The sequence below is a fragment of the Pan paniscus genome, chromosome 18 (assembly GCF_029289425.2).
Source record: "Pan paniscus chromosome 18, NHGRI_mPanPan1-v2.0_pri, whole genome shotgun sequence".
NCBI classification, from domain to species: Eukaryota; Metazoa; Chordata; class Mammalia; order Primates; family Hominidae; genus Pan; species Pan paniscus.
The window spans coordinates 2,352,459-2,378,439 of NC_073267.2; the positions used below are offsets into that span (position 1 = coordinate 2,352,459).

Genomic DNA, 25,981 nt, shown 5'->3' on the forward strand with positions numbered 1-25,981 from the left:
TGCATGCCTGTAATCCCAGCTACTTGGGAGGCTGAGGCAGGAGAATCACTTGAACCTGGGAGGCAGAGGTTGCGGTTAGCCGAGATCATGCCATTGCACTCCAGCCTGGGCAATAAGAGTGAAACTCCGTCTTAAAAAAACAAAACAAAACAAAAAAAAAACAGGCCGGGCGCTGTGGCTCATGCCTGTAATCCCAGCACTTTGAGAGACACCAAGGTGGGTGGATCACTTGAGGTGAGGAGTTTGAGACCAGCCTGGCCACCATGGCAAAACCCTGTCTCTACTAAAAATACAAAAATTAGCCAGGCATGGTGGCGGGCGCCTGTAATCCCAGCTACTCTGGAGGCTGAGGCAGGAGAATTGCTTGAACCCGGGAGGCAGAGGTTGCAGTGAGCCGAGATTGCACGACTGCACTCCAGCTTGGGCGACAGAGTGAACCTCCATCTCAAAAACAAAAACAAAAACAAACAAACAAAAAAAACAAGGGGTCTCGCAGCATTTCAGAGAACCAGACTAGTGGGATACGTGGTGGTGGGGACCTATGGACCTGGAGCCCCCAGAGCCTGGGGGTCAGCCTGGCCTCTACCTCCCCGTCCCCTCCTGTGGGGCCCTGGTGCCTCTCAGATACCAATCCCTGGTACCAGAAGGGAAGGGGTAGAAATGATTCCAGGAGCGTCCAGGTCACAGTCAGCTCAGTTACAGTCTTTATTGTAAAGAAGGTGCAGTTGGAACATGGGACACTGAAAATACACAATCTCTGGTCTTTCAGGAGAGGGAGAGAGTGATATATACAAAAATTGTAAACATGTTCACTTAAATATCCACACAGAATTGGTCTAGGCTACAATGTAACAAGGTTGTCACTCAACTGCATCTCCAGAGGGAGGTGTCTGTCTGATGAAATGTGGCAACCACGTTTGGTGTTGACTTAATGTGAAAAGCCAGCTTTGAGCAATGCATGAGTAGTCAGCTACGCAGAGGGACTCCAACCTGGGACTGGGCCAGGAAGCGGGGTGCAGGTGGAGAGGCAGGGACTGGGCCAGGAAGCCAAGGTAAAGGGAACCACACAGGGGCCATCTCGTGGGGCACGGTGGCCAGCTGGAGCCTCTGGGCCTCTCTCCTGCTGAGGGGCTTGTCTTGCCTGGCACCCAGGCATCCTTCTCCTCTCCTGGCAAGGTCTTACTGAAGGGCTAGGACACGGCTGGTGTCTTGGCCCACAGCTACCTTGTGCCTTCCTGGCCAGAACCACCCACACCTGGGTAGGGGCCGGGGCCACAGAGAGAGGAGCAGCTTGTGGAGTACTAGGAGGTGAAACCCGAAGACTGGACCATGATCACAACACTGACAGGGCTGGGCTGTTCTAGGAGCCTGTGAGAGAAAGTGGAGAGTGGCTCCGGACGGGACGCACCACCATGACAGAAACGAGACAGTCACTACCCACAGGGACATGGGATGGGAACAGTGGCCAGGATCCCCAGTCTTGGGGCGAGGGTGGTGTCTTTCCCCTGCCCCCGCTTTGTCCTGGGCAGCCCCTGCACCTGATCATAGAGGGCAGCTGGACCCCCAACACCAGAGTGAGCAGGTGTGGCCCAAGAGGGGAAAGCCTTCCCCAGGCCAGTCCATTCCAGGCTAGGGACACACGTCCTGGGCAGTGCTATCCCCTTCTCAGGACCTCAGTCCTGGGGCCAGGTGCTGAGGGACTGGGGGAACTTGGCAGGGGCAGCCCAGACACGCGGGTCCACCCCCTCTTGGCCCCGGATGGCGCAAAGCGGCCACCTACTCTGTCCCTGGCACTGAGCTGGAAGGACCCAAGGGAGGTCCCGGAGACCCTGGGGCCTGCGTTGGTGGGGTGGCCTTGGAGCCCTGGTCTGTGCCTGCCAGCCGCTAGTAGGCGGGCACCTGGTACCCTTTGGGGCTGGTGTCCAGGGTCTCGGTGAAGGGCGGGCTCTGGTAGGTCTCGGTGCCCTCCACGCCGCTGCCCACCGGATAGCCGGGGTAGGCCTGGCTCGCCCCGGTGCTCAGCTGTTCGGTGGCGAAGAGTGACATGTCGGTGCCCAGGCGGAACCGCTGCAGGGCCTTCACGGTGAGCGCCACCTGCGCGGGGCGGGGTCAGCGGGGTCAGCCGGGATCAGCCGAGCGCCCGCCCCTTCGCCCCGCCCTCCCGGGCCCCGCACTCACCCAGCTGAGGATGGAGAAGAAGCTGAAGGCGATGGCGGCCCGCGCAGCGTCCCCCGCCTGCGTCGTGGCCGGCCCTGGCGCCGTGCGCTGCCACTGATTGGTGAGGAAGCAGAAGCCCACGAACCACAGGAAGGACCAGAGTCCTGCGAACAGTGCGGCGCGTCAGGGCGACGCTCCACGCGGTGGCCCACGGCGGCCTCGCCCGGAGGAGGAAAGGTCGGTGGGCCCGAGGCTTGGGGCGCCTCACCTGGGCTCGCCGCGTGGCGCGAGGTCCCGCCTCCCTCTCCTGCGCTGACCCCGCCCACCCGGGAGCGCCAGACCCGTTCCGCGCCCAGGCTCCGCCCAGACCCGGGCCCCGCCTACCTAGAAAGTCCCGCGGCGCTCCCCGTCCAGGCTCCGCCCCCTCCCCGCCCACCCGGGAGGCCCATTGACACTCCCTGCCTCAGTCCCCGCCCCTCGTCACGGCCACGCCCAGCTAGAAACTCCAGCGGCGTTCCCCGCCCAGGCCCCGCCCCCTCCCCGCCCACCCGGGAGGCTCTCCGCGCTCACCGCCCCGGCCCCCAGCTCCCCGTCCCGGCCCCGCCCACCTGAGAAGCCCAGGTCCAGCAACACCGCGCGCCGGCGGTCGCGGACGCTGCTGATTTGCTGGAAGCGCACATCGAGCAGCAGGAAGGCGGCGCAGGCGAGGAAGGCTCCGAGGCCCAGCGCGACGCCGAAGCGGCAGGCGCCCGCGTTCCCGTTGAACACGCAGCGCAGCTCGGGGCCGCTGTCGGTGTTCACGTAGCCCTCGTTGACGATGGGCCCGAAGACGGCGATGGAGAACACCTGCGTGCGGCGCGGCGCTCAGGGCCCTGCGGCGACCCGACCTCTGCGAGCCCGCCTCGAGCGCCCACGCCCCTGGGCCTGTCCCTGCGTTCCCAGGCCCGTATCTGGGTGGGGGGCGGTGTCACCTCTTCCTTTCCCGAACCCTCGCGTATTTAGTAATTATTGACAACACGGGCCGTTTAGTGAGCATCTACTATGCCCAGACATTGTGTTAAACAGCCACTTTACATGCGTCCCCTCACCAAATCCTCAGAAAGTCCCCGTGGGATCGCCATTGTTCTTATTCTCTTTATAAATGCGGGGGACATTGGGACCCCAACAGGTGAAGTGACTTGTCCGGGATCACATGGCTGACAAAAGCCGGGGTTGATTCAAGCCAGGTACTCTGCACCGCGTGGGCCCGTGGAGTCCCCTCGGAGCCCACTCAAGTGTGTGGGAACAGGAGCCTTCACCTGGGCCCGCGATTCCCAGGCTGGAGCCGGCACGGCGAAGGGGAGGTGAGAGTGCAGCAGGCAGAGCGGGGCGGGAGGGAGGGTATGGAGGCAGCGGAGCTGTTGCTTCCTGCGCGGTTGGGAACTGTCTGGCCTGTTTTCTAGCATGCAAATAGGGTGACGGGCACAGCTCATGCAGTGCTGGGACAGACATGTCCACCCAGCTTCCTGCACGTGGTGGGTACCCGAGGGATGACAGCCCCCACGTGACTGATTATTAATATCACCTGTAAGTGTTTGGGCTGAAAAGATGACACCGTTGACCTCTGAGGTTCCGTCAAACCTCAATGCCTCCTGCCCACCAGTTCCGGGAGACAGGCATGAGGGGGACCGCTGTCATTTTAACCAGCGCTGCACGGGGCAGCCCTGTGTTTCCAAGAAACGACCTCCAGCCTCAACCTCATCCCTTCGCTCCTTTCCCGCTCCAGCTCCGAGAGACCGAGCCAAGGGGGAAGCCGGGACATGCACTTGTCCCCAAGAGTGGGCCACAAGTCGGGACGTGCGCTCGGACCAAAACGCAGCGTCCTGCCTCCCGGTCTGGTCAGAGCCACTCCGCAGGGGAGGCCAAAGCCCCTGCCCCACCGTGGGCACCGCCCTCCTCCAAGACAGGCGCCGAGGTGCGGCTGGCCCAGAGGTTGCCACCTGGACAAAACCCAGAGCTCAGCACCCAACTGCCACCTCCCCTGCCGGAGGGTAGGAGCAGCAGGGCCCTCCCAGGGATGCCCCAGTGGGCTAGGCTGCTCCCAAACCTGCCTCCCACACCGCCGCCAGGAAGCCCTCCCAGCCCAGAGCCTCTCCTCCCTCAACTCACAGCTGGAACTGGGGGCCAGGGGACAGGCTCCCTGCCAAGGAGACCCGAGGGTGTGTGTGCGGGGGAAGGGGAGGCGCTTCTCGGTTCCCGTAGCCCCCTCCTGCCCCTCGGAGAATTCCGTCCCCACCCCGTCCCTGCTTCCAGGTCACGAGAACAGGAAAAACGGAGTAAGGGCTGCGGAAAGGGACTGAAATTAGACCCGGGGAGGAGGCAGGGGTAGGGGCGACCGGCGGTGACCTCTCAAGGTCCCTCTCCGGCGCCGCCGGCCCCTCCTCCGCCCGCAGGTGGGCGCGCCCTGCCCGGTGACGTCACCCCAACCTGAGGCCGGCGGGGGAGGGGCCGGCGAGGATGAGAGTGAGTGAGGTCGGGGGGCGAGAAGCAGGCGGCAGGGGGTAGGGGGCAGGGGGCTGGTAGGGGCCTGAAGGTCGCGAGGCAGGGGCGGGAGCGGGGCCCCGGGCAGGGACCACTCACCCAGGACGCGACCCGGAGCAGGGTCTGGGGCCGCCGCGCAAAGCTCACGGGGTCCAGGGCGGCCCCTGCACGGCCCGCGCCGAAGGAGGCGCCCTCCATGGCCGGCCCGGGCGGGACGCGCGCCCCTGGCGCCTTCTGTCCGCCTGTCCGTCCGGCCGGCCCCGCCCGAGGCCGCTGCCGCTGATGCTGATGCTGATGCTGATGCTACCAACGCTGCAGCCGCTGCCGCCTCCCGGGAGCGCGCGCCGGCCGCGGCGGGGACGCGCGGGACGGGGCGGGGCCGCGCCCGCGCCCCCCACTGGGTCCATGCGCGCGGGGCCGGGTCCCTCCTCTCCCTCCGCCGCGCCCACCTCCCATCCCCCACCCTCACCTGCCTGCCCCGGTCCCGAGATGGAGACCATCCTCAGGAACCCACCAGCCAGGTCCCCGGGGGCAGGGTGGGGCTCGGGCGCTGGGCGCAGACTTTGCTATAGCCGGGAGGACAGACAGGAGGAGTCCGCTCCTCTGGGAAGGGCACTTGGGTGAGGGAGTAAAGGGGTAGGAGGTCCACGGGCTGCAGCATCTTCCCCCAACCCACGGGAGAGGGGACCGACTCCCTGGCCCTGGTCCCAGGAAGACCAGATGGATAACTGGGGTCTTTCTCATGGCCCCCCACTGTGCTCTAGCTGCTATCACAGGTTCTAGCCTCTGGCGGGGAGGATCTGGTGGGAAGAAAGGCGTCGGCCCCAGGAGCACCTGTTGAGGGAGGGGGCAGAGCCACCGTGGCCAGCGCCGCTGGGAGTGTTGGTTTCGGTGTCTCCGCTCCTTGCCCGTGGCCAGGTGGTGGTGCTCCCAATGCCCTCCCTACTCCTGGGTCTCCCCAGCGTACTTGTGGCGCCTAGTCTGGAATGGAGGGCAGGGAGCGGCATCAGAGACTAGGAGTCGGGTGGGGGTGGTGCCTGGCTGCCCTGTGTCCCGCTGAGTCCCCTCCACAGACCCCAGCCTTGGGTGCAACAAGGTCCCTCTCCTCATGTTCCTAGCAGGCTGGAAGTTCAGATGACTCCTAGGTTTCTGTCTAGAGCACTGAGATGTCTGCACTGACATTTACAGCGCCAAGCGCTTGACCTGTGTAGTGGCAGAGACTGTTACCACCCTGTACTTCAGATAATAAGCAACCCAGGTCCCTGCTACACGAGCCGGGTGCACAGATGGTGCTGCTTGGCCCAGCCCCCCTGGAGCTCATTCTTCAGCCTTGCTGGGCACAGGTGGGCAGAGCAGGTGTTGCCAGAGGTGCTACTCACTGTGTTCCAAGTCCATCACACTGTGCGTCCGATCACAACCCCTCTCACCTGTTGGCCACAGACCTCCCCTCTGTGTCATTCATTCTCTACTTCATCACTAACATCAGCACCCAGACATGCTGCACTTTCTCCTAAAAGCCAAACACTGTTGACCCCACCCTCCCCTCCAGCTGCCTTACGTTACTGCTTCCTTTAGCAGCAAACTCTGCCTGCAACACCCTCCTCTCTCTCCCTCTGACCCGGCAGAATCAGCTCCCACCGCCACCTAAACTCAAGGTTGCCACTGACCTCTCCGTGCCAATCCCAAGGGCAAGTCTGATGCTGCTGTCGACTCATTTATTTATTTACTTATTTATTTATTTTTTGAGTTACAGTCGCGCTCTGTTACCCAGGCTGGAGTGCAGTGGCGCAATCTTGGCTCACTGCAAGCTTTGCCTCACGGGCTCAAGCGATTCTCCTACCTCAGCCACTGGAGTAGCTGGGATTACAGGTGTGCCACCACACCCAGCTAATTTTTTTTTTTTTTTTGTATTTTTAGCAGAGACGGGGTTTCGCCATGTTGACCAGGCTGGTCTCGAACTCCTGACTTCAAGTGATCTGCCCACCTTGGTTTCCCAAAGTGCTGGGATTACAGGCGTGAGCCACTATGCCCCTCCTGGAGGTCCTCCTCCCTCATGGGTCCTTCCTCTGTGACCTGTGAGCCTTAGGAGCCCAGGGCGCGATCCTGGGGAGGTCTCTCCCTCTGTGCTAACTCCTTTGGTCTGCGTGTCAACAGCTCTGGAACACCAGCTCAAGCCAGAACTTTTCCTTGCACTAGAGTTCCACTGGCCTGGATGCCTTCAAAAACAGACTCTGGCCTGGCGCAGTGGCTCACGCTTGTAATCTCAGCACCTTGGGAAGCTGAGGTGGGTGGTTCATGAGGTCAGGAGTTCAAGACCAGCCTGGCCAACACAGTGAAACCCTGTCTCTACTAAAAATACAAAAATTAGCAGGGGGTGGTGGTGGGCACCTGTAATCCCAGCTGCTCGGGAGGCTGAGGCAGGAGAAATTGCTTGAACCCGGGAGATGGAGGTTGCAGTGAGCCGAGATTGCTCCACTGCACTCCAGCCTGGGCGACAGAGCTAGACTCTGTCTCAAAAAAACAAAACAACAACAACAACAAAAAGAAAAACAGATTCTAAGGCAAAGTGAAGTTTTATTCAGAAGTGAAACTTTAAGGAAGACAGGGAAAAAGGGAAGGCGGTGGCGGGGGTAGGGGGGCAGGGGAGGGACAGCAGATACAGGCGGTATGTTCCTAAGCTGAACACAGCCTTACCAGAGGGCCCAGCTGGTTCCTGAGGCACTCACAGGCCTCGGGAAAGGCCAGAGAGAAGCGTGCTGTGTCTGGGCGAGGAAGGGACACCTCCTCTCCTGGCTGCCCCCCATCTCCCCTCTCTTATTTGTGCCACCTGGCCCCTCTGGGCAGCCTCTACAGAAGCCAGCAGCCGCACAGGGCCAATCTGGTGGGGACATAGCAGCTCCCTCCATGGAGGCCTGAGGCGGCCATGCCAAGGTGGGCCTGCGCCCAGGGAAAGGCTGAGACTCCTGGAGGATAGAGGTCCCTGGAGTTTTATGACCACAGGACACACTGTTGCTGGGCTGCTCTGGCTGGGGAGGCCCAAAGGCTGGGTCCCAGTCACCCCCCACCTTGCTGCACTCAGCCTTCTCCATCTCTGACCCACACGGCGGCTCCCAGCAGTCTCCTCGGACTCCATCCTCACCCCATGAGTTCTCTGGCTCTCCCTTTAATGTACCCCGCATCTGTCCCCGCCGTGGGGTGGGTCTTCCTCTTGGTGGTCACTCGGTGACTGCCCCGGCTTCCTCCCCACCCCTCCTGTTCCACCCTTACCTGCCTCATCCCAGCTCAGCAGCCAGAGGACCCTTCAAAGCCACATCACTCCATGCCATCCCCTGGCTCCAAACCCGCCAAGAACTTCCTGTCAGGGGAACTGGGGGTAAAAGCCATGGCTTTGCTAGGGCCTTGGAGACCTCGTGCCGTCTGGCCTCCCAGTACTCCTACATCAGCTACTCTGGCCCCCCTGCCCCAACCAATCAACGTCCTTGCTGTTCCTGGCTCACTCTCACCCTGTGATCTCTCTCTCCTGAGGAACCAGGACCCCAGCAGGAAATGCAGCTGAGCACAGAGGGATGGAACAAGCCCTGTCTACTGCTTTATTAAGCCCCAGCAGAATATACACTGAAGCCAGGTTCTCAGTCACTTCAACGTTTCATCTGGGCTTCAAACTCTGATGAAGCGAGCCCCACGAATCCCCTGTGGACAGGCATGACACAACGCTGGCAGGCATATGCCAGGCAGGGAGAGGGTAGGATGGCTGGTGGACCCTCAGAAAGACCCGACCTGAGCTTTCCCTGTAGGGACTGAGCAGAGTGGAGAATTGAGCCCCCTAAAGTGAGCAGCACAGAGCCATGGGGGGCAGGGGCATCCCTGGCTGCATAGTGGGAAGGCAATGGCCTGGCCGCCAGGGACAGGCACAGGGATGCCCAGCCAGGCCCGCTGTCTTCCCGTGTGAGGAGTGAGGCGCCAGGGTATGCGGTGGGCAGGAAGCTACATCCTGAATGTCAAGGGGCAGCCCAGGCTGCTCCTCCTTCCCTCCCCTGCAGTTCAGCTGCAGCTCCTTGGGGTCTCCACTGAGGAGGGGGCCAGTGGGTACCTGCTGTGGGCACCTCCACTTCTGCTCCAAACCTAAGAGGGGCAGGGCAGGTCCCCACAGGCAGTGTCCTGGGGACCACCCAACTGAGACACAACAGGCTCTGGCTGTGATGCACTTTAATGAGTGCCCTGCCCCTATCCAACCATGCCTGGCTAGCTGTCCCATGGGCTCTGGCTGACCACCCTCTAGTCACAGGAGCCATCCTTCCAGCCGTCGCGCCAGCGCTCATCCACTTTTGAGCAGTCGAAGTCAGACTTGCCCAGCTTGCGGTTCACTTCATTGTGCAGGTGGCACAGCCACTGTGTGAAGCAGGCCCGGGTGCGGGTGTCTGGCTGGTTCCTGCACAGCCTGTGTAGGGAGAGCAGGTAAAGAATGAGAGGTCGCAGCGGCTCCACTGCCCCTGCCAGTTCCCTGTGTGCTGTCAAGGAAGGAGAGCTGGGGCACTGCTGTGAGCTACACCTGGGAGTGCCCTTATGCTCCAAGGTACAGGCACTCCCAGAACAGGGCTGACCCTGCAGCTCCCCGGGTGTGATGAACTCCCAGGGCTGCGCAAACACCCACCTGGAGAGCTTGGCAAACTCCAACGAGGCCTCAAGGCAAGACATTACAGCACAGACCTGGCAATTTTATAAGCTCCTAACACCCAGGAAGCGGCATCCAGTGTCCCTGGCCTCAGGCAGAGTGTGGCCTGGGTGGGGCTGGGCACAGCCTTGTAACTGAAAACTGGACTTGTTTCTTAGCATCTGAGGGCAGGCCCTGGTGCGTCAGTTCAGCAAGAGACTTCATTCTAACTGACCAGGCTTATAGCAACAATGGCGGCTCTACCCTATACATCTGGCCTAGAAACACCTGCAAGGGCCAGTGCCGGCTCTTGGATCCCTCAGTGAGGAAGAGATGGCTCTTGGGAGCAAAAGCAGTGGATTTCCAAGATTTTAAAACCAGAAGTCCTACTTTAGAAGTCAGGCAAAGTGGAGTCTTCCCTAACTTGCGGGAAACCGCCTTCAGTGCCAGACAAGGCAGGGAATCCCTTCCTGGAAGCCCTGTGGCTGTGGCAGGAGCAGTACCCAGCAGCAGATCCCGACAGCTTGGCTTCTGAGACGAGAGAAGGAGGCTCAGATAGCCCCAGTCCTCACCTGTTGGAGGTCCCTGCTCCTCAGCAAACTTCTGCCACCTCTGCATCCGTTTCTCTACGTTCCCCGCTATAACGTCAGCCAGGAGCCCCAGGCCCAGGCTCCAGTGCAAAGCTCTGCTGCGTGCAAACACATCTTACCTTTTTCTTAGGTCTTCAGCACACTCCTCACAGGGGTAAAACTTAGAAAATAAATGTATGAACTGGGCCATGTCTTGCTGCTGTTCTGGGGTGGGCAGGTCGGGGTAGTAGGCGGCCAGGGTGTGGAGGACAGCCCAGCTGTGGCGGCCCAGTTCCTCGCGATCCGGCGGGCAGTCCTCCCTAAACTTGGTGTCCCGCTGCGGAAGCAGGCCGACCGAGAGTGAGTTCATTCTCCGAACAAAGGCGCCCAAAGCTCCCCACTGTACGGCCCAGCCGGTGGCCCACTGGACTCCGGCCAAAGTCCTGCAGACGATCCAACCCACGCGCGGATGAAGGCTGTAAGGCCGGGCCTACCCGGGGGGCAAGGTTCAGGGACAGGCAACCCTGGGAAGCTCTGCCGGGGCACCTGGGCGGGGGCGGGGACAGGGGCTGCGCGGGGCTGGGAGAAATCGGGCAGGGAACTGCACCTTCTGCTGCGTCCGCATCCACGTCTTGAAGTCGACGCAGGCCCGGCACGGCCGCCTCCGGGAGGCGTCCTCGGCGACAGAATCGGAGGTCGGCGCCTGGGCTGGCGTCGAGGCCGAGGCGGCCGCGTCTCTCCGCCCCGCGCCCCGGCCCCGCGCGTCGGTCGCCAGGTCGTCCATCATCTCGGAGCGCGCGCCCCCCGGCAGGAAGAAGAGGTTCCCGCCGTGGAAGCGGCCCCGCTCGCCGGGCGCCGCCATGTTGCCCGCGCAAGGCCTGCCGGGTCAGCTCGGCCTCCAGATGAGCCTCCAGGTCAGCTTCCAGGCCAGCGCGCGGCCACAGGAGCCGGAGGCGCGCGCCGTGCTCGCGGGGGCCGGGCCCGAGCCGGGGCTGGGGGCAGAGTCGGGGGCGGTGCCTGCTTGCGGGCCCGTGTGGAGGCGGAGCCAGAGGCCGCGGCGCTGGCCGGGGCGGGGCCGGGCCCGGGGACAGGGGCGGGGACGGAGCAGGAGGGTCGGACCCTGCTGGCGCCCTCAGGCGTCGATCCGCGGCGCACGCAGGGGTTGCGCCGTCCGTGGCGGCCCTCTCGCTTTCTCCAGTAAAAGAGCAGTGTGTGGCGCAAGGTCCGCCTCGGCCGCGCTGTGGACCCGAGCTGACACCCAGGCAAAGTCCGTGTTGGGGCCCGCGACGTCCCCATCGCTCCGTTCTGAGTGTCCTGCGTGCCTGCGGCCAGGCTCTGTGCCCTCCGCTGAGGGGCGCGTCCACCCGCTGGCTGCCAAGCGCTTTCTCAACGCGGGCCGGGCGTGACCGCACAGATTGCGGCGCGCGCTAGGGTCCCGGGCTCTTGTCCCCTCCCTGGCGCCATGGCAACGGGCGTCTGGCAACGCAGGGCGGGGCGCGGCCGCAGAGGGTTGGCGCGTGCCTTGGGCTCCCTGGCGCCCCTCGCCGGCTGTCGGGGATCCTAGAGCCTGGGATGAGGGGTCGGGCTCCCGGTTGGAGCGGCCTCTGGGATTCCTGTGCCTCCTTGCGTTCATTTATCCATTCTGCTATTATTTGCGCAGTGACCGCTCTGTTCCAAGCGCTGTTCCAAGTGCTGGGCAGAGCAGGGAACACAATTCTGTTCCCTGACCTTCTCTGTTCATAATCCAGTGGTCAAGACGGGAAAAAAAAACAAGGACTCACACTCATAAATGTTCACGTACAAACTGGTGGGTCCATGCAAGGGTGTAGTAAATCTGGAAGGCCTCCTTGAGGAGGTGACCCTTTCTGAAGGATGAGGAATCAGCTGAGGAGCGCCTTTGAGACCAAGCCCAAGGTGGCAGGGTCTTGGCATTTTGCAGGAACAAAAACGCCACTGGGACGCTAGGGAGGGTTGTAAGGTGGGAGGGGAGATCCAGGGACGGACAGGGGCCCACCAAAGACTTGGTCGGCAGCTTCGGGGATTGGGAATTTATTATAACGGTAGGAGGGAAGATGCTAGACAGTTGTGGGCAAGGTTACCCAATCTGATCCCATTTCAGTTTGCTGCAGATTCCGCTGGCTATCATATGGGGAGTGGATTTCTTTTTTTTTTTGAGACAGGGTCTTGTTCCGTTACCCAGGGTGGAGTGCAGTGGCACGATCTTGTTCACTGCAGCCGCGACTGCTTATGCTCAAGTGATCTCCCACCTCAGCCTCCCAAGTAGACTACAGGCACACGCCACCACGCCCAGCTAATTTTTGTATTTTTGGGGGGCATAGATGGAGGTCTCAACATGTTGCCCAGACTGGTCTCGAACTCCTGAGCTCAAGCAGTCCCCCTGCCTCGGCCTCCCAAAGTGCTTGGATTACAGGTGAGGCACTGTGTCTGTCCTTGGAGTGGATTTTGTAGGGGCAAGTGAGGAGCATACAGATGGAGGGTGGGGTGTACCATTCAGGCAAGAAAAGAGGGTAGGGGAGGAAAAAGTGGAAACCACGCAGGGCTGATGGGGTGTGGGGCAGGAGCTGTCAGCTGGGGTAGGCAGGTGGCCTCAGAATCCCTCTAGGCCTCTGCTTGTGAATAAATCCTCCCCAGCTTCTCCTGTCTTCCAGGGGAGCAAGGTCTCCCCTGGGTTCACACGCTGGACCCCACCAGGTCAGCTGGGCCCTCAGCTGAGACAGGGAGAAGGTGACAGCTGGCTGGGGGAACCCTGCAAATCAGCCCTATGTGAGCAGGTGTTCATTGCCCATGCCAAGACCAGGGACAGCTTGAGGGCCTGAGAGAGAGTGCTGGTGGGACAGACACACAAAGGCCCTTTGTTGCAGCCAGGGCAGCTTCCTGGAGGGATGCCTTAGAGGCTGACCGCTCCCTGAAGGGGCTGGAGTAGGGGCATCCCAACACAGAACTGGTGGCCCCAGCACGAGGAAAAACCACTGTGTGCCAGGGTTGAATGTGGCTTCCGAAGCCCGAACTATAAGGAAGCAGCCAGAGAGGTGGGGCACCTGGGCGAGCCTCTGCCCAGGCCATGTTTGCAGTAAGTCATGGCAAATCATGAATTGAGAGGTGGTTCTCAAAACAGCCCTAGTGACCACTTCCCTGACCACCACCCCCACCCACCAAATGCCAGTGACTGCACAGATGGGCCCTCTTTCTCCTACCCCAAGTCTCCTCACTGCAGGGGAACCCCTGGGGTGAGCCTGTGAGGTCTGCCCCTCCCCCAGCATGTATAGAAAAGCTCACAATAATTACGCATTTAACACACATTTCCTCCTCTATGAGTTGGGGACATTAAGAGACCTTTCCTCCAGCATTAGGATTAAGTCAGACAAAGCACTTAAAGCTGTAAGTACTGAGTCCTTGGTTCTGCACAGAAATCCCCAGGCCAGTTCAAAGTTGTCGGGCGCACCCTGGCAGGGCAATTACCTCACAGGGTAGGGGAATCCAGAGAGGTGGGCAGGACAGGTGGCGCTTTGATTAGCCCTGCCTTCTCCTCCCTCCTCCTGTGGCCAGAGGCAGGCAGGAGGGCCCCAGGCAGCAGTCCCGCCTACCCTTCGCCCCTTCTTCAGTCTTGCACGCCTCCAGGGCTGGAAAGCTCATTCTTCTTCTTCCTCCCAGCAGCTCTGCCTGGAAGTCCCCCAATCCCTGTGCTCCTGCCCCCAGATCGTGGGCTTGGGGGACAGCAAGAAAGCTGCAAAGGACTCAGCTGGGGTGGCTCCACAAGGACCCCACAGGCTTGAGGCGTTGCCAGGATTCTATCCCAGGCGGCTTTCTGGGTCCCCCAGAGCCCTCTCAAGCACGGGGAGGCATTTCAGGAATCTGCAGCCTGGAGGCCACAGCCATGGCAGGCCCCCGATACCCAGTTTCAGTGCAAGGGGCAGCCCTGGTGCAGATCAAGAGGCTCCAAGTAAGACCTGGCTGGGTCCCTAGTGGCCCCAAGGGATAGGAAGGGGGTGCCTGGACCAGCACCTCCACGGCACTCCCAACTTTTTGTCCCCCAGACGTTTGCCTTCTCCGTGCGCTGGTCAGACGGCAGCGACACCTTCGTGCGCAGGAGTTGGGACGAATTCAGGCAGCTCAAGGTGAGTGACCCTGGGCCACCCTGATGCCGCGGTGGCGGCTTCCCCACGCGGCTGCCTCCCACTGGACTGCCTCCCATCAGTGACTCCCACTGGAGGCCCTTCGTCCCTGCTGAAGCTCCCAGCCCCTGCCATCCGGGTGAGGGACCCCGCCCTCTCAAGGGTGCACAGTGGGCTCTGGAAGACCAATGCCCTGGTTCCCACCCTCAGAAGACCCTCAAGGAGACCTTCCCGGTGGAGGCGGGCCTGCTGCGGAGATCTGACCGCGTTCTCCCAAAGCTTCTCGGTCAGGCCAGCCTGGGTACGGGAGCGGGGAAGGCGGTGGCTTGCCTGGGGGCGCCAGGGACCAGTGAAGCCCAAAGCGGCGTATCACAGTACGTTTTTGTGATGCCTTAAGATGCACCACTGTTGGGACGCGTGGGGCGCACGAGCCGCGGCCTGGCGCGCCTGCAGCTGCTGGAAACCTATTCTCGGAGGCTGCTGGCGACTGCAGAGCGCGTGGCACGGAGCCCGACGATCACTGGCTTCTTCGCACCGCAACCCCTGGACCTGGAGCCCGCGCTGCCACCCGGCAGGTGCCTGATTCGCCCCAAACTCCCAGCATGCAGCGGCGTTTGGAGCTGGGAGAGGTCCAGGGTGGGGGGGAACAGCCAGCGAATAGGGGCAGAGAGTGGGAGGCTGGCGGTCTTGCCGGGGTGGCGCCCCCAGTTTCACCCTCCCCATCCGCCTACCTCTCACTCGTACGGGCTGCCCTTCCCAGCCGGGTGATCCTGCCCACCCCAGAGGAGCCGCCTCTTTCTCGCGCTGCGGGCCGCCTCTCCATCCACAGTCTGGAGGCTCAGAGCCTGCGCTGCCTGCAGCCCTTCTGTACCCAGGACACGCGGGATAGGCCTTTTCAGGCGCAGGCCCAGGAGAGCCTGGACGTGCTGCTGCGGCACCCCTCAGGTAGGGCCCCCCAAGAACCCAGGGATTTGCTCCTCTGCTCCTGGACCCGAGGGAGCCTCGAGATTTGAGTCCCTGCCCGCTTCTTGCGCACAGGCTGGTGGCTGGTGGAGAACGAAGACCAGCAGACCGCCTGGTTTCCAGCGCCCTACCTGGAGGAGGCGGCCCCGGGCCAGGGCCGGGAGGGAGGCCCGTCCCTAGGGAGCAGCGGTATGCGCCTAACCCCACCCCTCATGCCACCACTGCGGCTTGACCGTGTGGCAAGACTGGGCCAGAAGCACCGCCGGCAGGGCGGGCCAGGAGCCCGTGCTAGGTCTCCGCACCTAGAGGAAGCCCCGAACCGGTTTTAGAGCGGCCCCGCCGTCAGCAGACTCAAGCAAGGAGAATGTGGACAAGGGTGCGGGCGGGCCTCGTCCTCTGTGGCCCCGCGGTGACTCCAAACACCCACTCCCACCAGGTCCCCAGTTCTGTGCTTCCCGCGCCTACGAGAGCAGCCGCGCAGATGAGCTGTCCGTGCCCGCGGGGGCGCGCGTGCGCGTGTTGGAAACGTCAGACCGCGGCTGGTGGCTATGCAGGTACGCGGGAGCGGGCGTGGGCAGGGCAGGCTAGCCGAGGCGGGCGGGGCCCTAACCACACCCCACCCCTCGCAGGTACGGCGACCGGGCGGGCCTACTCCCCGCGGTGCTGCTGCGGCCGGAAGGGCTGGGCGCTCTCCTGAGCGGGACGGGGTTCCGTGGAGGAGACGACCCGGCGGGTGAGGCCCGGGGCTTCCCTGAACCCTCCCAAGCCACCGCCCCTCCCCCCACCGTGCCCACCCGACCTTCGCCGGGCGCCATCCAGAGCCGCTGCTGCACCGTCACACGCAGGGCCCTGGAGCGGCGCCCACGGCGCCAGGGCCGCCCTCGAGGGTGCGTGGACTCTGTGCCGCACCCCACGACGGAGCAGTGAGCGCGAGGATCCCGATGAGGGGATGGACCGCGCCATCCCAGGGCTGGGGAGGAGCGGGGAGGGCGGATCTCCCTGGCCAGCAGGGATGGGAGGGGGCCATTTGCTGTTCCTCTGAGTAAAGCTTGTTCTGCATGACCCCCACCGTCTTAGCGTGCGGAGCCGCGGGCTGGATCTCTGCCAGGCCAGGGTGCGGGATGGGCGTGGCAGGGCCGAGACCATCAGCTCCAGTGCCCTTCTGGCTGGCTAGGTAGGGTGTTGGCCAGGGTGGGGGCTGGACTGCAGTCCAGAGAGACAGAGCCGGCCAGGAGAGCGGCCTTTATGGGTTTTCCAGGGGTTCAGGATGGACTGGAGAGAGACCAGACCGGCTAGGGGAGCGCGCCTTTATGGGTTTCCCAGGGAGTGGGGGCGGCGGCCGGCACAGGGAGCTTCATGTTGTGCCACAGGAAGTCCAAGAAAGTGGCGGCCTGGAGGGTCCTGCTGAGCCGCTGAAAGTGCCGCTCTGGGGTTGGACAGAGGGAGGTCAGGGGGGTGGTCCACACGCCCACCAGGATCCCCCAACCCCAGGCTGTGCCCACATACCAGTGTAGGGCAGCAGGGCCTCAAGGGCTGCCCGCACGCCTTCGTAGGCCAGCAGCTCCTCGGGGGCCTCCCGCCTCAGGAGCACGCCCAGCACGGCCTGGGCCTCGTGGCAGTGCCGTGAGTTGGTGTTCCACGTGACGCAGAAGCGCAGCAGGGCCTCTGTGGGCAACAGGACCCTCATCGTCTTGCCCAGCCAATCTGCCATGACTGGCCCTTGCCCACCGGGCCACCCACCCTGACTGGCCCCCAACCTTTCTGGTCGCGCCGCAGTCGGAGCATGGTGGCTTCCAGCTTCTCGCAGGCCTCAGGGTCCCTCCGGATGGCTGTGGGAGAAGGGAAGGCTGAGCTGGGGAAAGCAGAGCCCAGTGGTCCAAAGACCCAGCCCCTCGCCCCCCGGGGTGGGCACTGACCCTGGATGACAGTCAGCACGGTGTGGGGCCGATCCAGGGAGATGGCCAGGCCCAGCGCCCGCAGGTACCGCTTCTCATGCAGCAGGTTGTCCAGCTCTTGCTGCCTGCGGGGAGGGGAGGAGAGGCCACTGAGGGCCGCTGGCTGGGGCTGCAGGCAGAGCCATCGGAGTCAGCAGGCAGGGAGCCTGGCACTCAGCCTCGTTTTCCCTATAGCACAGAGCAGGGCTGATGCGGGGAGGGGCGCCACTGCCCTGGCCTTACCTGACCACCTGCTCCTCTTGCCTGGCCTGCTCCTCTGCCTGCTCCGCCTCGGTCACATCCTGGGGTTAGACTAGGGTCAGATGGGGCCTCCACTCCACCCCGACTCTTCCCTGCCCTTGGGGCCCACAACCTTCCAGAGGATAACTCGGGAGTCACTGGCCCCAGTGAGGGCGCGGTCGTCCAGCCGGCTGCAGTGCAGCCCCCAGACCTTGTCCTCGTGGGCATCCAGCGTCCGCACACACTCGTTGTTTTTGATGGTCCAGAGCTTCACGAGGCCATCCGAACCGCTGGGTTTGGGGTGGGGAGAGGCTCAGCGTCAGGCAGGTCCCCCCGCCATCCCCCACTCCATCGCTGCCCCACCCCAGCCCACTCACCTGGACAGCAGCTGCGTGCCACGGCTCACAAAGGCCACCTTCAGCACAGAAGCATCGTGCCCCTCAAATGTCTGCAAGGTGGGGGGTAGGGCATGAGATGTCACCAGGGCGGGAGGTGGGGAGGGCCTGGAGCGCCGCTTACCTTGAGACAGCTGAAGTCTTGGAGTGCCCAGAGCTTGATGGTGCCATCAGCTGAGGCCGTGGCCAGCACCTGGTCCATGGGAGAGAACTGGACGCACCAGAGGCCACGCCGGTGGCCTGAGAAGACACCCAGCAGCTGGCACTGTGGCAGGGCCCAGAGCTTGGCCGTGCGGTCCTGTGAGCCTGTGGCCAGCAGCTTGTCGTTGGGGGCAATAGCCACGCTGTTGATGTCCTGGCAATGGGAGAAGGTAGTGGCTCAGCAACCCCCCATCTTCCCCCAGCAAGGGCTCGGCCACACCCCCACCCCAGTGGCTATGGAGTCACCTTATCATGGCAGCGCTGAGTGGTCTGGGCCTGTAGGAGGATAGGGCCGTTGTCTGGGGCTGTGTTCTTGGACAGCAAGGCTTTGGGAAGAGGCCACAGCTTCACAGTGCAATCCTGGCTGCCTGTCACCAGGAAGGACTCCTTCAGCCTGTGACCCAACAGGAGAGGAGGAGACACAGTTGAGCCCCAGCCAGCCCTGATGGCCAGCTCCCCACAGGGCCAGCCTGGGAGCCCACGGTCCAGACCACGGGGCCTGTCCCAGGATGCGGGTTGGCCTGGGTCACCCCCAGGCACCTGTAGGATCAAGCCCTGTCTACACTGTCCACCCGCAGCACCGGGTGGCTCAGCCCTAGCCACAGGACCCTGGGCCTACATGCAGGGGTCACCTCTCCACCTGGGCCTCGTGCAGGGTCATTCTCTCTGCCTAATGCCCTTCCTCCTTTAACCACTTTGCCGGGGCTACTTCTGAGGACTGACCCCGAGGCACCTAGGGACTCTCCTGTCCTGTTCTGTTCCACATCTTTGGGCTGGAGCCTCAGAGCAAGCCAAAGCTGCCACTGCCTCCCCAGCTCCCTGAGCGGCAGCCCCTGCTGGCAGGCCTGGGCCTCCACCTCCCTGACACCCCTGGGCCCAGCCCCGACTCACTACCTAGAGCAGCAGACGGTGCCCACGCTGTGTGTGTGACCGGAACCCTGAGCCACGCACATCACCTGGCCAGCCTTGTTCATTCTCCAGATACGGACGCTCTGATCCTGGGGACAGGGAGTTGAGGAGACAGGCTGGTCCGTGGGCCTACTGCGTGGCCTCCCCGCCTGGTGCCCCTGCCCCTACCTCTCAGGGTGCCTCACCTTGGCACAGCTGGCAAAGAGCCACCCCTTCCGGAACACATCCAGGGCCAAGACGATATCTGAGATGTTGTGGGGAGGTATAGGTCACACAGCAAGACGGGGGAAGGGAAGCAAGCAAGGGACGGAGGCGGCTCCCAGGGTGTCAGGTGGGCTGGCCCCACTCACCCGTGTGGCCGTGGAGGATCTGGCAGGCTGACGTCTGCAGCTCAAACACTTTCAGGCAGGGGCTATTGGAGGCCACGACAACGTGGGAGTCCTCAGGCCCAAGAAACCGGACATCCAAAACCTCCTCACTGTAGCCAGCGAACTGCGGGGTGGCAGGGGGCAGGAGATGTGAGCCAGGACCTGTGCAAGAGGAGGGCTGGTGCCCGCAGCCTCCAGACTGAGCAAGGGCGGGTGTGCACCTGTTTCTGCAGCCGCAGGGAGCGAGCCTCGTAGAGCAACAGGTTGTGGTCGGTGGTGGCGGTGAGGACCACGCCAGCGGTGTGTGCCAGGGTGCAGTGGGTCAGCTCCCGCCCAGGGCCCGGCGGCTGGGCCTGCGTGTACACACACTGCCCAGAAGCTGCCTCCCACACGCGCAGAGTGCCTGTGTGGGTGGGGACAGGGCTGCTGAGACTCTCAGGTCCACAGGCCTTCCCCAGCCCCTACCGCCTGCCCATGTCCCGGCCCAACACACCTTGGTCACCAGCTGTCAGAAAGTACAGGCCTGGGGACTTCACACCCAGCTGGGACACCGGCTCCTCTGGCAACAGCACAGCAGCCTCCACACTCTGGAGACAAACTGGGTCACAGGCTGCTATCATGCCCCCTCCCCACCCAACTCAACCAGCCCTGGCCTCCAGGCATCCCCACCTCAAACACAGGCACAGTCCTCGTGGCCTGGCAGCTCTGAAGGTCCCAGATGATACAGATCTTGTCACGGCCAGAGCTGAAGGAGCAACAGCAACCTCAGGCCAAGTCTTAGCCTCAGCCCCCGCTTTCCAAGCCTCCCCCTCCTACCAGGGCCCACTGCTGACCTGAGCATGCTGTGGCCGTCGGCGCTGAAGGCCAGTGAGGTGACGGCGCTGTAGTGGGCAGTCAGCACAGCCAGGCATGACCGGTCCTGCAGTGACCACACGCGGATGGCGGCATCCGTGGCCGAGGAGAAGAGCAGCAGGCGTGTAGGGTCCGGGTGGAAGGCCACTAGGCTGTGGGCGGACGGGACAGGGTGGGTGAGCTGTGCAGCCTGGGTGGTGCCTCTGCCCTCCCCCTCCACCTTCCAACTCACTGCACGACACCGGGCGAGCCTCGGAAGTGGTGTGTCCCGTAGTGCCGCACGATGTCCCAGACGCGCACGGCCCCATCACAGCCACCTGCGGGGAAGCAAGGTGAGGGGGTGGAATGCCCTGCATCTGTGGCCACGACCCACCTGCACGGCAGGGCCCTACCTGTGGCTAGCAGAGTGGAGGTGGGGTCGAAGGCCATGGTGGCCACGGGGGCTGTGTGTATCGCCTTCCACAGGCGGGTAACGCTGCCCTCTTGCCAGGCCCACTGAGCCAGCAGCAATGCCCGACTGGCTGTCACCAGCACCTGGAGGAGGGTACAGGTCAGCAGAGGGGCAGCAATACCCTGCTCACATCTTCCTGGACTCAGTCTGGGAGGGAGGCGCTGGAGCGGGTCCCCTCCAGGCCCCGCCCCACATACCTCGTTGTCAGGGCTGAGGTCAAAGGCAGTGATGTCCTCCTGGTCCTCCTAGGAGAAAGAGTGGTGTGCAGAGCACGGTGTGAGTGGGCTGCCCTCTCCACTTGCCCCTCACCCATCCAGGCTGCCCTCACCTGCTCCAGACTCCGCAGCACGGCCCCCGAGGCCACTTCCAGAATGTTGACTCTGGTGCCACAGACGCAGAAGAGGTGCTGGCCAGTCTGGTCCAGCTGGGGACAGAGAGGTCTCAGCCAGGCAACATTCAGCACCCCCCGCGGCCTCTGGCTGCCCGCCCCGCTGCCCTTCCCCAGGCTGGTACCTGTGCTTTTCCGCCCTTGTAGAAAGGCTCAATTTTGCGCTCCACAGCATAGCTGGAAAGAGAGCGGGAGGCGAATGAGCACCACCCACCCCCTCAGTCCCCAGGGCCCAGCCCTGTGCTAGGTGCTCCTCTCGAAGTGACCCCAGTGGCCCCTGCCCTTGAGTTTCTGGGCAACAGCAGGGACAGGGCATGGGGTGGAACCAGCAGTACTGCAGGGGGCTGTAGCTACCCTCGTCACTGAGAAGTAGAGACCCGCAGCTGGCTGGTGATCCCTGAGGCAGTAGGGGGTGGGCCTGTGTCAGGTGGAGTCAGCCCAACAGCTCAGGGCTTCCAGGGATTCCCCAGTGAGAGCCAGTGGGGTCCTTGGGAACACCCCTGCCGGCGGCGGGGGGCCAGGCCTGGGTAGCCAGCCCAGAGCACATCCTCCCAGTGTCTTCATCCCTGGGGTCTGGCATACCTCTTCCCCTCCCTGACTCCTCCCTCCATCCCCAGGCTTGCCCAGAGCCCGGGTCCCACGAGCAGCTGTCTGTCATTTCTGTGACCTCACTCGTGCCCCTTCTCCTTCCTTCTCCACTGCCTCCACCTGGTCCAGGCCATCACAGTCTCTGGCCAGCCACTCTGGCCTCTTCACTGGACCCCCTACCTACCTCTTTTTATTTATTTATTTTTTGAGAAGGGGTCTCGATCTGAGAAGGGGTCTCCAGCCCAGGCTGGAGGGCAGTGGCGCGATCTCAGCTCACTGCAAGCTCCACCTCCCGGGTTCATGCCATTCTCCTGCCTCAGCCTCCTGAGTAGCTGGGACTACAGGTGCCCGCCACTGCGCCCAGCTAATTTTTTGTATTTTTAGTAGAGACGGGGTTTCACCGTGGTCTCAATCTCCTGACCTCGTGATCCGCCCGCCTCGGCCTCCAAAAGTGCTGGGATTACAGGCGTGAGCCACCGCGCCCGGCCTCCCCTACCTACCTCTTAACCCTGCTGCCAGATACCTTTCAGAACATAACTGAAGATGTCACTGCCCTGCGTCAGCCCCTCCCTTCTGCCCACACACCTCCCAGACCTTGCCCAGAAGAGCCTCTGCCACCCTTGCCTCTGCTTTCTTTCCCTCTCATGGCCCACAGTGCACCCCACTGCTCCTGTCCCAGCCTCTGGGACGGGTTTCCTATCTTCCCCCTATTCCCTGTATGCGGCCTGGCCTTCTCTTCCCAGATGTCAAGGCCTGGCTCACTGCGCTTCTGGAAGCCTGACTGCCAAAACGAAAGCGGCCCCTCAGCCCCCGCACCCAGTTGACCCTCCCACGGCGGTGCTGCCAGCCTGGGACTTTCCTTTACCAGTGCTTGGCACAACCAAAGCCCCACAGCCGCCAGTGGAAACGATAATCCCATGAGGCTGCGCTGCCAGGGCGGGGGCACCAGCACTGCTGTTCGGCAAAGGCTTGGGGAGTGACGGGGCACAGCACTCAGGGCCTCCTGGGCTTCTGCGGACCCGCCCCTCTCCTGCATTCTCCCTGCTCCCTGGAGAAGACGGATCGCGGATGAAAGGTCCCCAGGCCGACTGCTCAGAGGTGGTTCTTCGCCCCCGCCGCCTCCCGGGACCAGCCGCGACCTAGGCTCAGCCCTCTCCTCCCCTCATCGGGACTTCTGGTCCCCACTCCACCCCATAGCCGGCTTCTCGATGAGCCCACGCTGCTGCTCCCGGCGGCCGGGCTCCGATCGCCGTCCTCCGCGAGAGCAGTCGGGGCCGGCTCTCCCGCCTGGTATCACCGCAGCCTCCGCGACCCCGCGGACCGGCGCACACATAGCCTCTCGCCTCCACGGACCCCAATGCGTGCCCAACCCACGCGCGCCTCCGCTATGCCGGCTGCAAACCCAGCTCCCTCCCCGCACGGCCCCAGCGCTCCGGGCTCACTTGGTCTTGAAGCGGCCCACTCCGGCCGCGGTCTCTGCCATGTTGCCGCCGCCGCCGCTCCAGCTGAAACCTGCTAGGGTCCCGGCAGCCACCGCCGCGTGAGGGAGGTTAGCACCGAACTCTTCACAGAACGCCACACTCCCGGCGCGCTGCGATGGCGTCACCGCGCGCGACCACTGTGACGTCCCCGCCGGCGCCGCGCACTTGGCGCCATCTTTGCTTCGGGCAGTGGCGGCTGCATCGGGAAGCGGAAGCGGGCGGAGACGTTTCCGGCCTGGAGGTAGGGCAATGAGCTGTGAGGGTGCTTCGCGGGCCGGTGGGGTAGACCGGCGGGTGTGGCATCGCTGGTGGCCTGGCTCTTTGATACCAGTATAAAAAGGCATTCATAGCCAGCGTTTACTCCTGCTTTTCGGCGTTCTGGGATTTGGGGGTACCAGCTGTCGGGTGCGGTCCGTGCGTAGAGCCGTCAACCTGACCCTGCCCCTGGGCTCTCAGTGTGGCTCTTGATAAATAACGTAGGTAAATGAATAAACCGGGTAATCTCAAAGGCATTCATGTATTGAGCACCTTCTGTGTGCAAAGCACTGTAATCGGCACTTGGCGGACACCAGAGAAGAAACAGAACGGGCGAGGAGTGATAGTTGCTGAGCGCGATGGAAAAAGGAGGAGGGCCGGGCGCGGTGGCTCACGCCAGTAGTCCCAGCACTTTGGGAGGCCGAGGCGGGTGGATCACCTGAGGTCGGAAGTTCGAGACCAGCCTGACCAACGTGGAGAAACCCCGTCTCTACTAAAAACAGAAAAAAAAAATTAGCTGGGCGTGGTGGCACATGCCTGTAATCCCAGCTACTTGGGAGGCTGAGGCAGGAGAATCGCTTGAACCCCGGAGGCGGAGGCTGCAGTGAGCTGAGATTGCGCCACTGGACTCCAGCCTGGGTGACAGCGTGAGACTCCGTCTCAGGAAAAAAAAAAAGAAAAGAAAAAACAGAAGGGAGGGAGCGGAAGGGAGGAAGGAGGAGGCTGTATTGAGAAGGTGACGCCTGAGCAGACACAAGTTCGCGAAGCAGGGAGCCCTGTGGAACAAATGGTGTTGAGAAAGGCCAGGGCACAGGCCCAGGACTGGGGGTGCCAAGCGTTGAGTAGCAACAAGCCGGGTGGCTGCAGGGAGTGGGTGCAGAGGGCAGAGGGCATGCAGTTGCCTGTGCGCCGTGGCGAGGAGTTAGCTTTTACTCTGAGTTCAAGGTTTTGAGCCGTTTGTGCTACTGGCTCTGAAGCTGGTAGAAAGTAACAGCCAGGCCGGGCGCGATGGCTCACGCCTGTAATCCTAGCACTTTGGGTGGCCGAGGCCGGTGGATCACGAGGTCAGGAGTTCGAGACCAGCCTGGCCAGCATGGTGAAACCCAGTCTCTGCTAAAAATACAAAAATTAGCCTGCTGTGGTGGCGGGTGCCTGTAATCCCAGCTACTCGGGAGGCTGAGGTAGGAGAATAGCTTGAACCTGGAGGTGGAGGTTGCAGTGAGCCGAGATCACAACGCACTGCACTCCAGCCTGGGCGATAGAGCAAGACTGTCTCAGAGAAAAAAAAAAAAGTAACTGGGCCAGTCTGGGCATCATGGCAAGACCCTGTCTCCACATACACACACACACACACACACAGAAAATTTAGTGGGGGTGGTGGTGTGCCTGTAGTCCCAGCTACTCTGGAGGCTGAGGTGAGAGGGCTGCTTGAGCCTGGGAAGCTGAGTTTCTAGTGAGCAGTGATCGGGCCTCTGCACTCCAGCCTGGGCAACAGAGACCCTATCTCAAAAAATAGAAAAGAAAAAAATGAAAAAACGAAAGTAACTGAGAAGGAGAACTGAGAAGTATGATCAGGGAAAATCTCTGAGAGGAGAGATATTTGAGGGAAAGAAAGTAGGCCATCGTGGTGGCTCACACCTGTGATCCCAACACTTTGGAGGCAGGAGGATCACTTGAGCCCAGAAGTTTGAGACCAGTCTGGATAACACAGTGAAACCTCATCTCTAAAATAAACACAAAAATTAGCTGGCAGTCGTGGTGCATGCCTGTAGTCCCAGCTACTCAGGAGGCTGAGGTGGTAGGATTGCTTGAGCCCAGGGAGGTTGAGGCTTCAGTGAGCCGTAATCACGTGACTGCACTCCAGCCTGGGTGCCAGAGCAAGACCCAGTCTCAAAAAAGAAGAAAAAGATATTCTGTCTATGGAGTAGCCATTCTTGTATTCCCCTTATTTATTTATTTTTATTTATTTATTTTTTGAGACAGTCTGGCTCTGTTGCCCAGGCTGGAATGCAGTGGCGTGATCTCGGCTCACTGCAAGCTCCGCCTCCCGGGTTCACACCATTCTCCTGCCTCAGCCTCCTGAGTAGCTGGGACTACAGGCGCCTGCCACCACGTCTGGCTAATTTTTTGTATTTTTTAGTAGAGACGGGGTTTCACTGTGTTACCCAGGATGGTCTCAATCTCCTGACCTCGTGATCCACCCAGCTCGGCCTCCCAAAGTGCTGGGCTTACAGGCGTGAGCCACCGCTCCCGGCCTCGTTTTTTGAGACGGAATCTTGCTCTGTCGCCCAGGCTGGAGTGCAGTGGCGCGGTTTCTGCTCACTGGAAGCTCCGCCTCCCGAGTTCAGGCCATTCTCCTACCTCAGCATCGCGAGTAGCTGGGGCTACAGGCGCCTACCACCATGTCTGACTAATTTTTTGTATTTTTTAGTAAAGACGGGATTTCACCGTGTTAGCCAGGATGGTCTTGATCTCCTGACCTTGTGATCCGCCCGCCTCGGCCTCCCAAAGTGCTGGGATTATAGGCGTGAGCCACCGCGCCCGGCCTATTTATTGATTTATTTTTATGAGACAGAGTCTCACTCTTGTCGCCCAGGCTAGAGTGAAGTGGTGTGATCTTGGCTCACTGCAACCTCCACCTCCCGGGTTCACACCATTCTCCTGCCTCAGCCTCCTGAGTAGCTGGGACTACAGGCGCCCGCCACCACGCCCAGCTAATTTTTGTATTTTTAGCAGAGACGGGGTGTCGCCATGTTGGTCAGGTTGGTCTCGAACTCCTGACCTCAAGTGATCCACCCACCTCAGCCTCCCAAAGTGCTGGGATTACAGGCGTGAGCCACCCACGCCCGGCCTCCTTCCTTTGAAAAAGAAAAGATGAAAGAGAGCAGGCAAATGCCTGGAGAAGGCAGCAGGGATGCACCCGTGA

General features: G+C 62.2%; 4 protein-coding genes across 7 annotated transcripts; 1 reads left to right on the forward strand and 3 right to left on the reverse strand.

Annotated features, from left to right (window-relative positions):
* Positions 1-681: 681 nt before the first annotated feature.
* SYNGR3 (synaptogyrin 3) lies at positions 682-5,021 on the reverse strand. Its single transcript, XM_003807688.5, has 4 exons — positions 4,777-5,021; positions 2,766-3,003; positions 2,179-2,321; positions 682-2,094 (listed from the first exon to the last, which is right to left on the reverse strand). The coding sequence occupies exons 1-4, from the start codon at positions 4,873-4,875 to the stop codon at positions 1,885-1,887; spliced, it is 690 nt and encodes a 229-aa protein (XP_003807736.2). The 5' UTR covers positions 4,876-5,021; the 3' UTR covers positions 682-1,884.
* A 2,210-nt stretch (positions 5,022-7,231) lies between these two features.
* Positions 7,232-10,759, reverse strand: GFER (growth factor, augmenter of liver regeneration). Its single transcript, XM_003807689.5, has 3 exons — positions 10,505-10,759; positions 10,038-10,234; positions 7,232-9,115 (listed from the first exon to the last, which is right to left on the reverse strand). Exons 1-3 carry the CDS (start codon positions 10,757-10,759, stop codon positions 8,953-8,955), a joined length of 615 nt encoding a protein of 204 aa, XP_003807737.2. The 3' UTR covers positions 7,232-8,952.
* On the forward strand, positions 10,679-15,920 carry NOXO1 (NADPH oxidase organizer 1). 4 transcript variants are annotated; one of them, XM_034940973.2, is made up of 10 exons: positions 10,679-10,811; positions 12,237-12,328; positions 13,570-13,858; positions 13,953-14,033; positions 14,241-14,331; positions 14,428-14,605; positions 14,791-14,975; positions 15,069-15,182; positions 15,430-15,547; positions 15,623-15,920. In XM_034940973.2, the coding sequence occupies exons 1-10, from the start codon at positions 10,758-10,760 to the stop codon at positions 15,918-15,920; spliced, it is 1,500 nt and encodes a 499-aa protein (XP_034796864.2). In that variant the 5' UTR covers positions 10,679-10,757. The 4 variants fall into 4 exon arrangements, with proteins under 4 accessions (XP_034796864.2, XP_034796866.2, XP_034796865.2 ...); XM_034940975.2 differs by having other exon boundaries at positions 14,241-14,316; XM_034940974.2 differs by having other exon boundaries at positions 13,573-13,858.
* On the reverse strand, positions 13,200-24,751 carry TBL3 (transducin beta like 3). The gene is made up of 23 exons (XM_003807681.7): positions 24,442-24,751; positions 22,762-23,035; positions 20,857-20,908; positions 20,672-20,767; positions 20,541-20,588; positions 20,285-20,426; positions 20,125-20,209; positions 19,874-20,044; positions 19,710-19,785; positions 19,534-19,627; positions 19,262-19,443; positions 19,023-19,164; positions 18,858-18,916; positions 18,658-18,761; positions 18,010-18,157; positions 17,687-17,917; positions 17,545-17,615; positions 17,301-17,457; positions 17,171-17,229; positions 16,910-17,013; positions 16,751-16,822; positions 16,500-16,658; positions 13,200-16,419 (listed from the first exon to the last, which is right to left on the reverse strand). Exons 2-23 carry the CDS (start codon positions 22,800-22,802, stop codon positions 16,286-16,288), a joined length of 2,427 nt encoding a protein of 808 aa, XP_003807729.1. The 5' UTR covers positions 22,803-23,035; positions 24,442-24,751; the 3' UTR covers positions 13,200-16,285.
* Between the last annotated feature and the right edge of the window lie 1,230 nt (positions 24,752-25,981).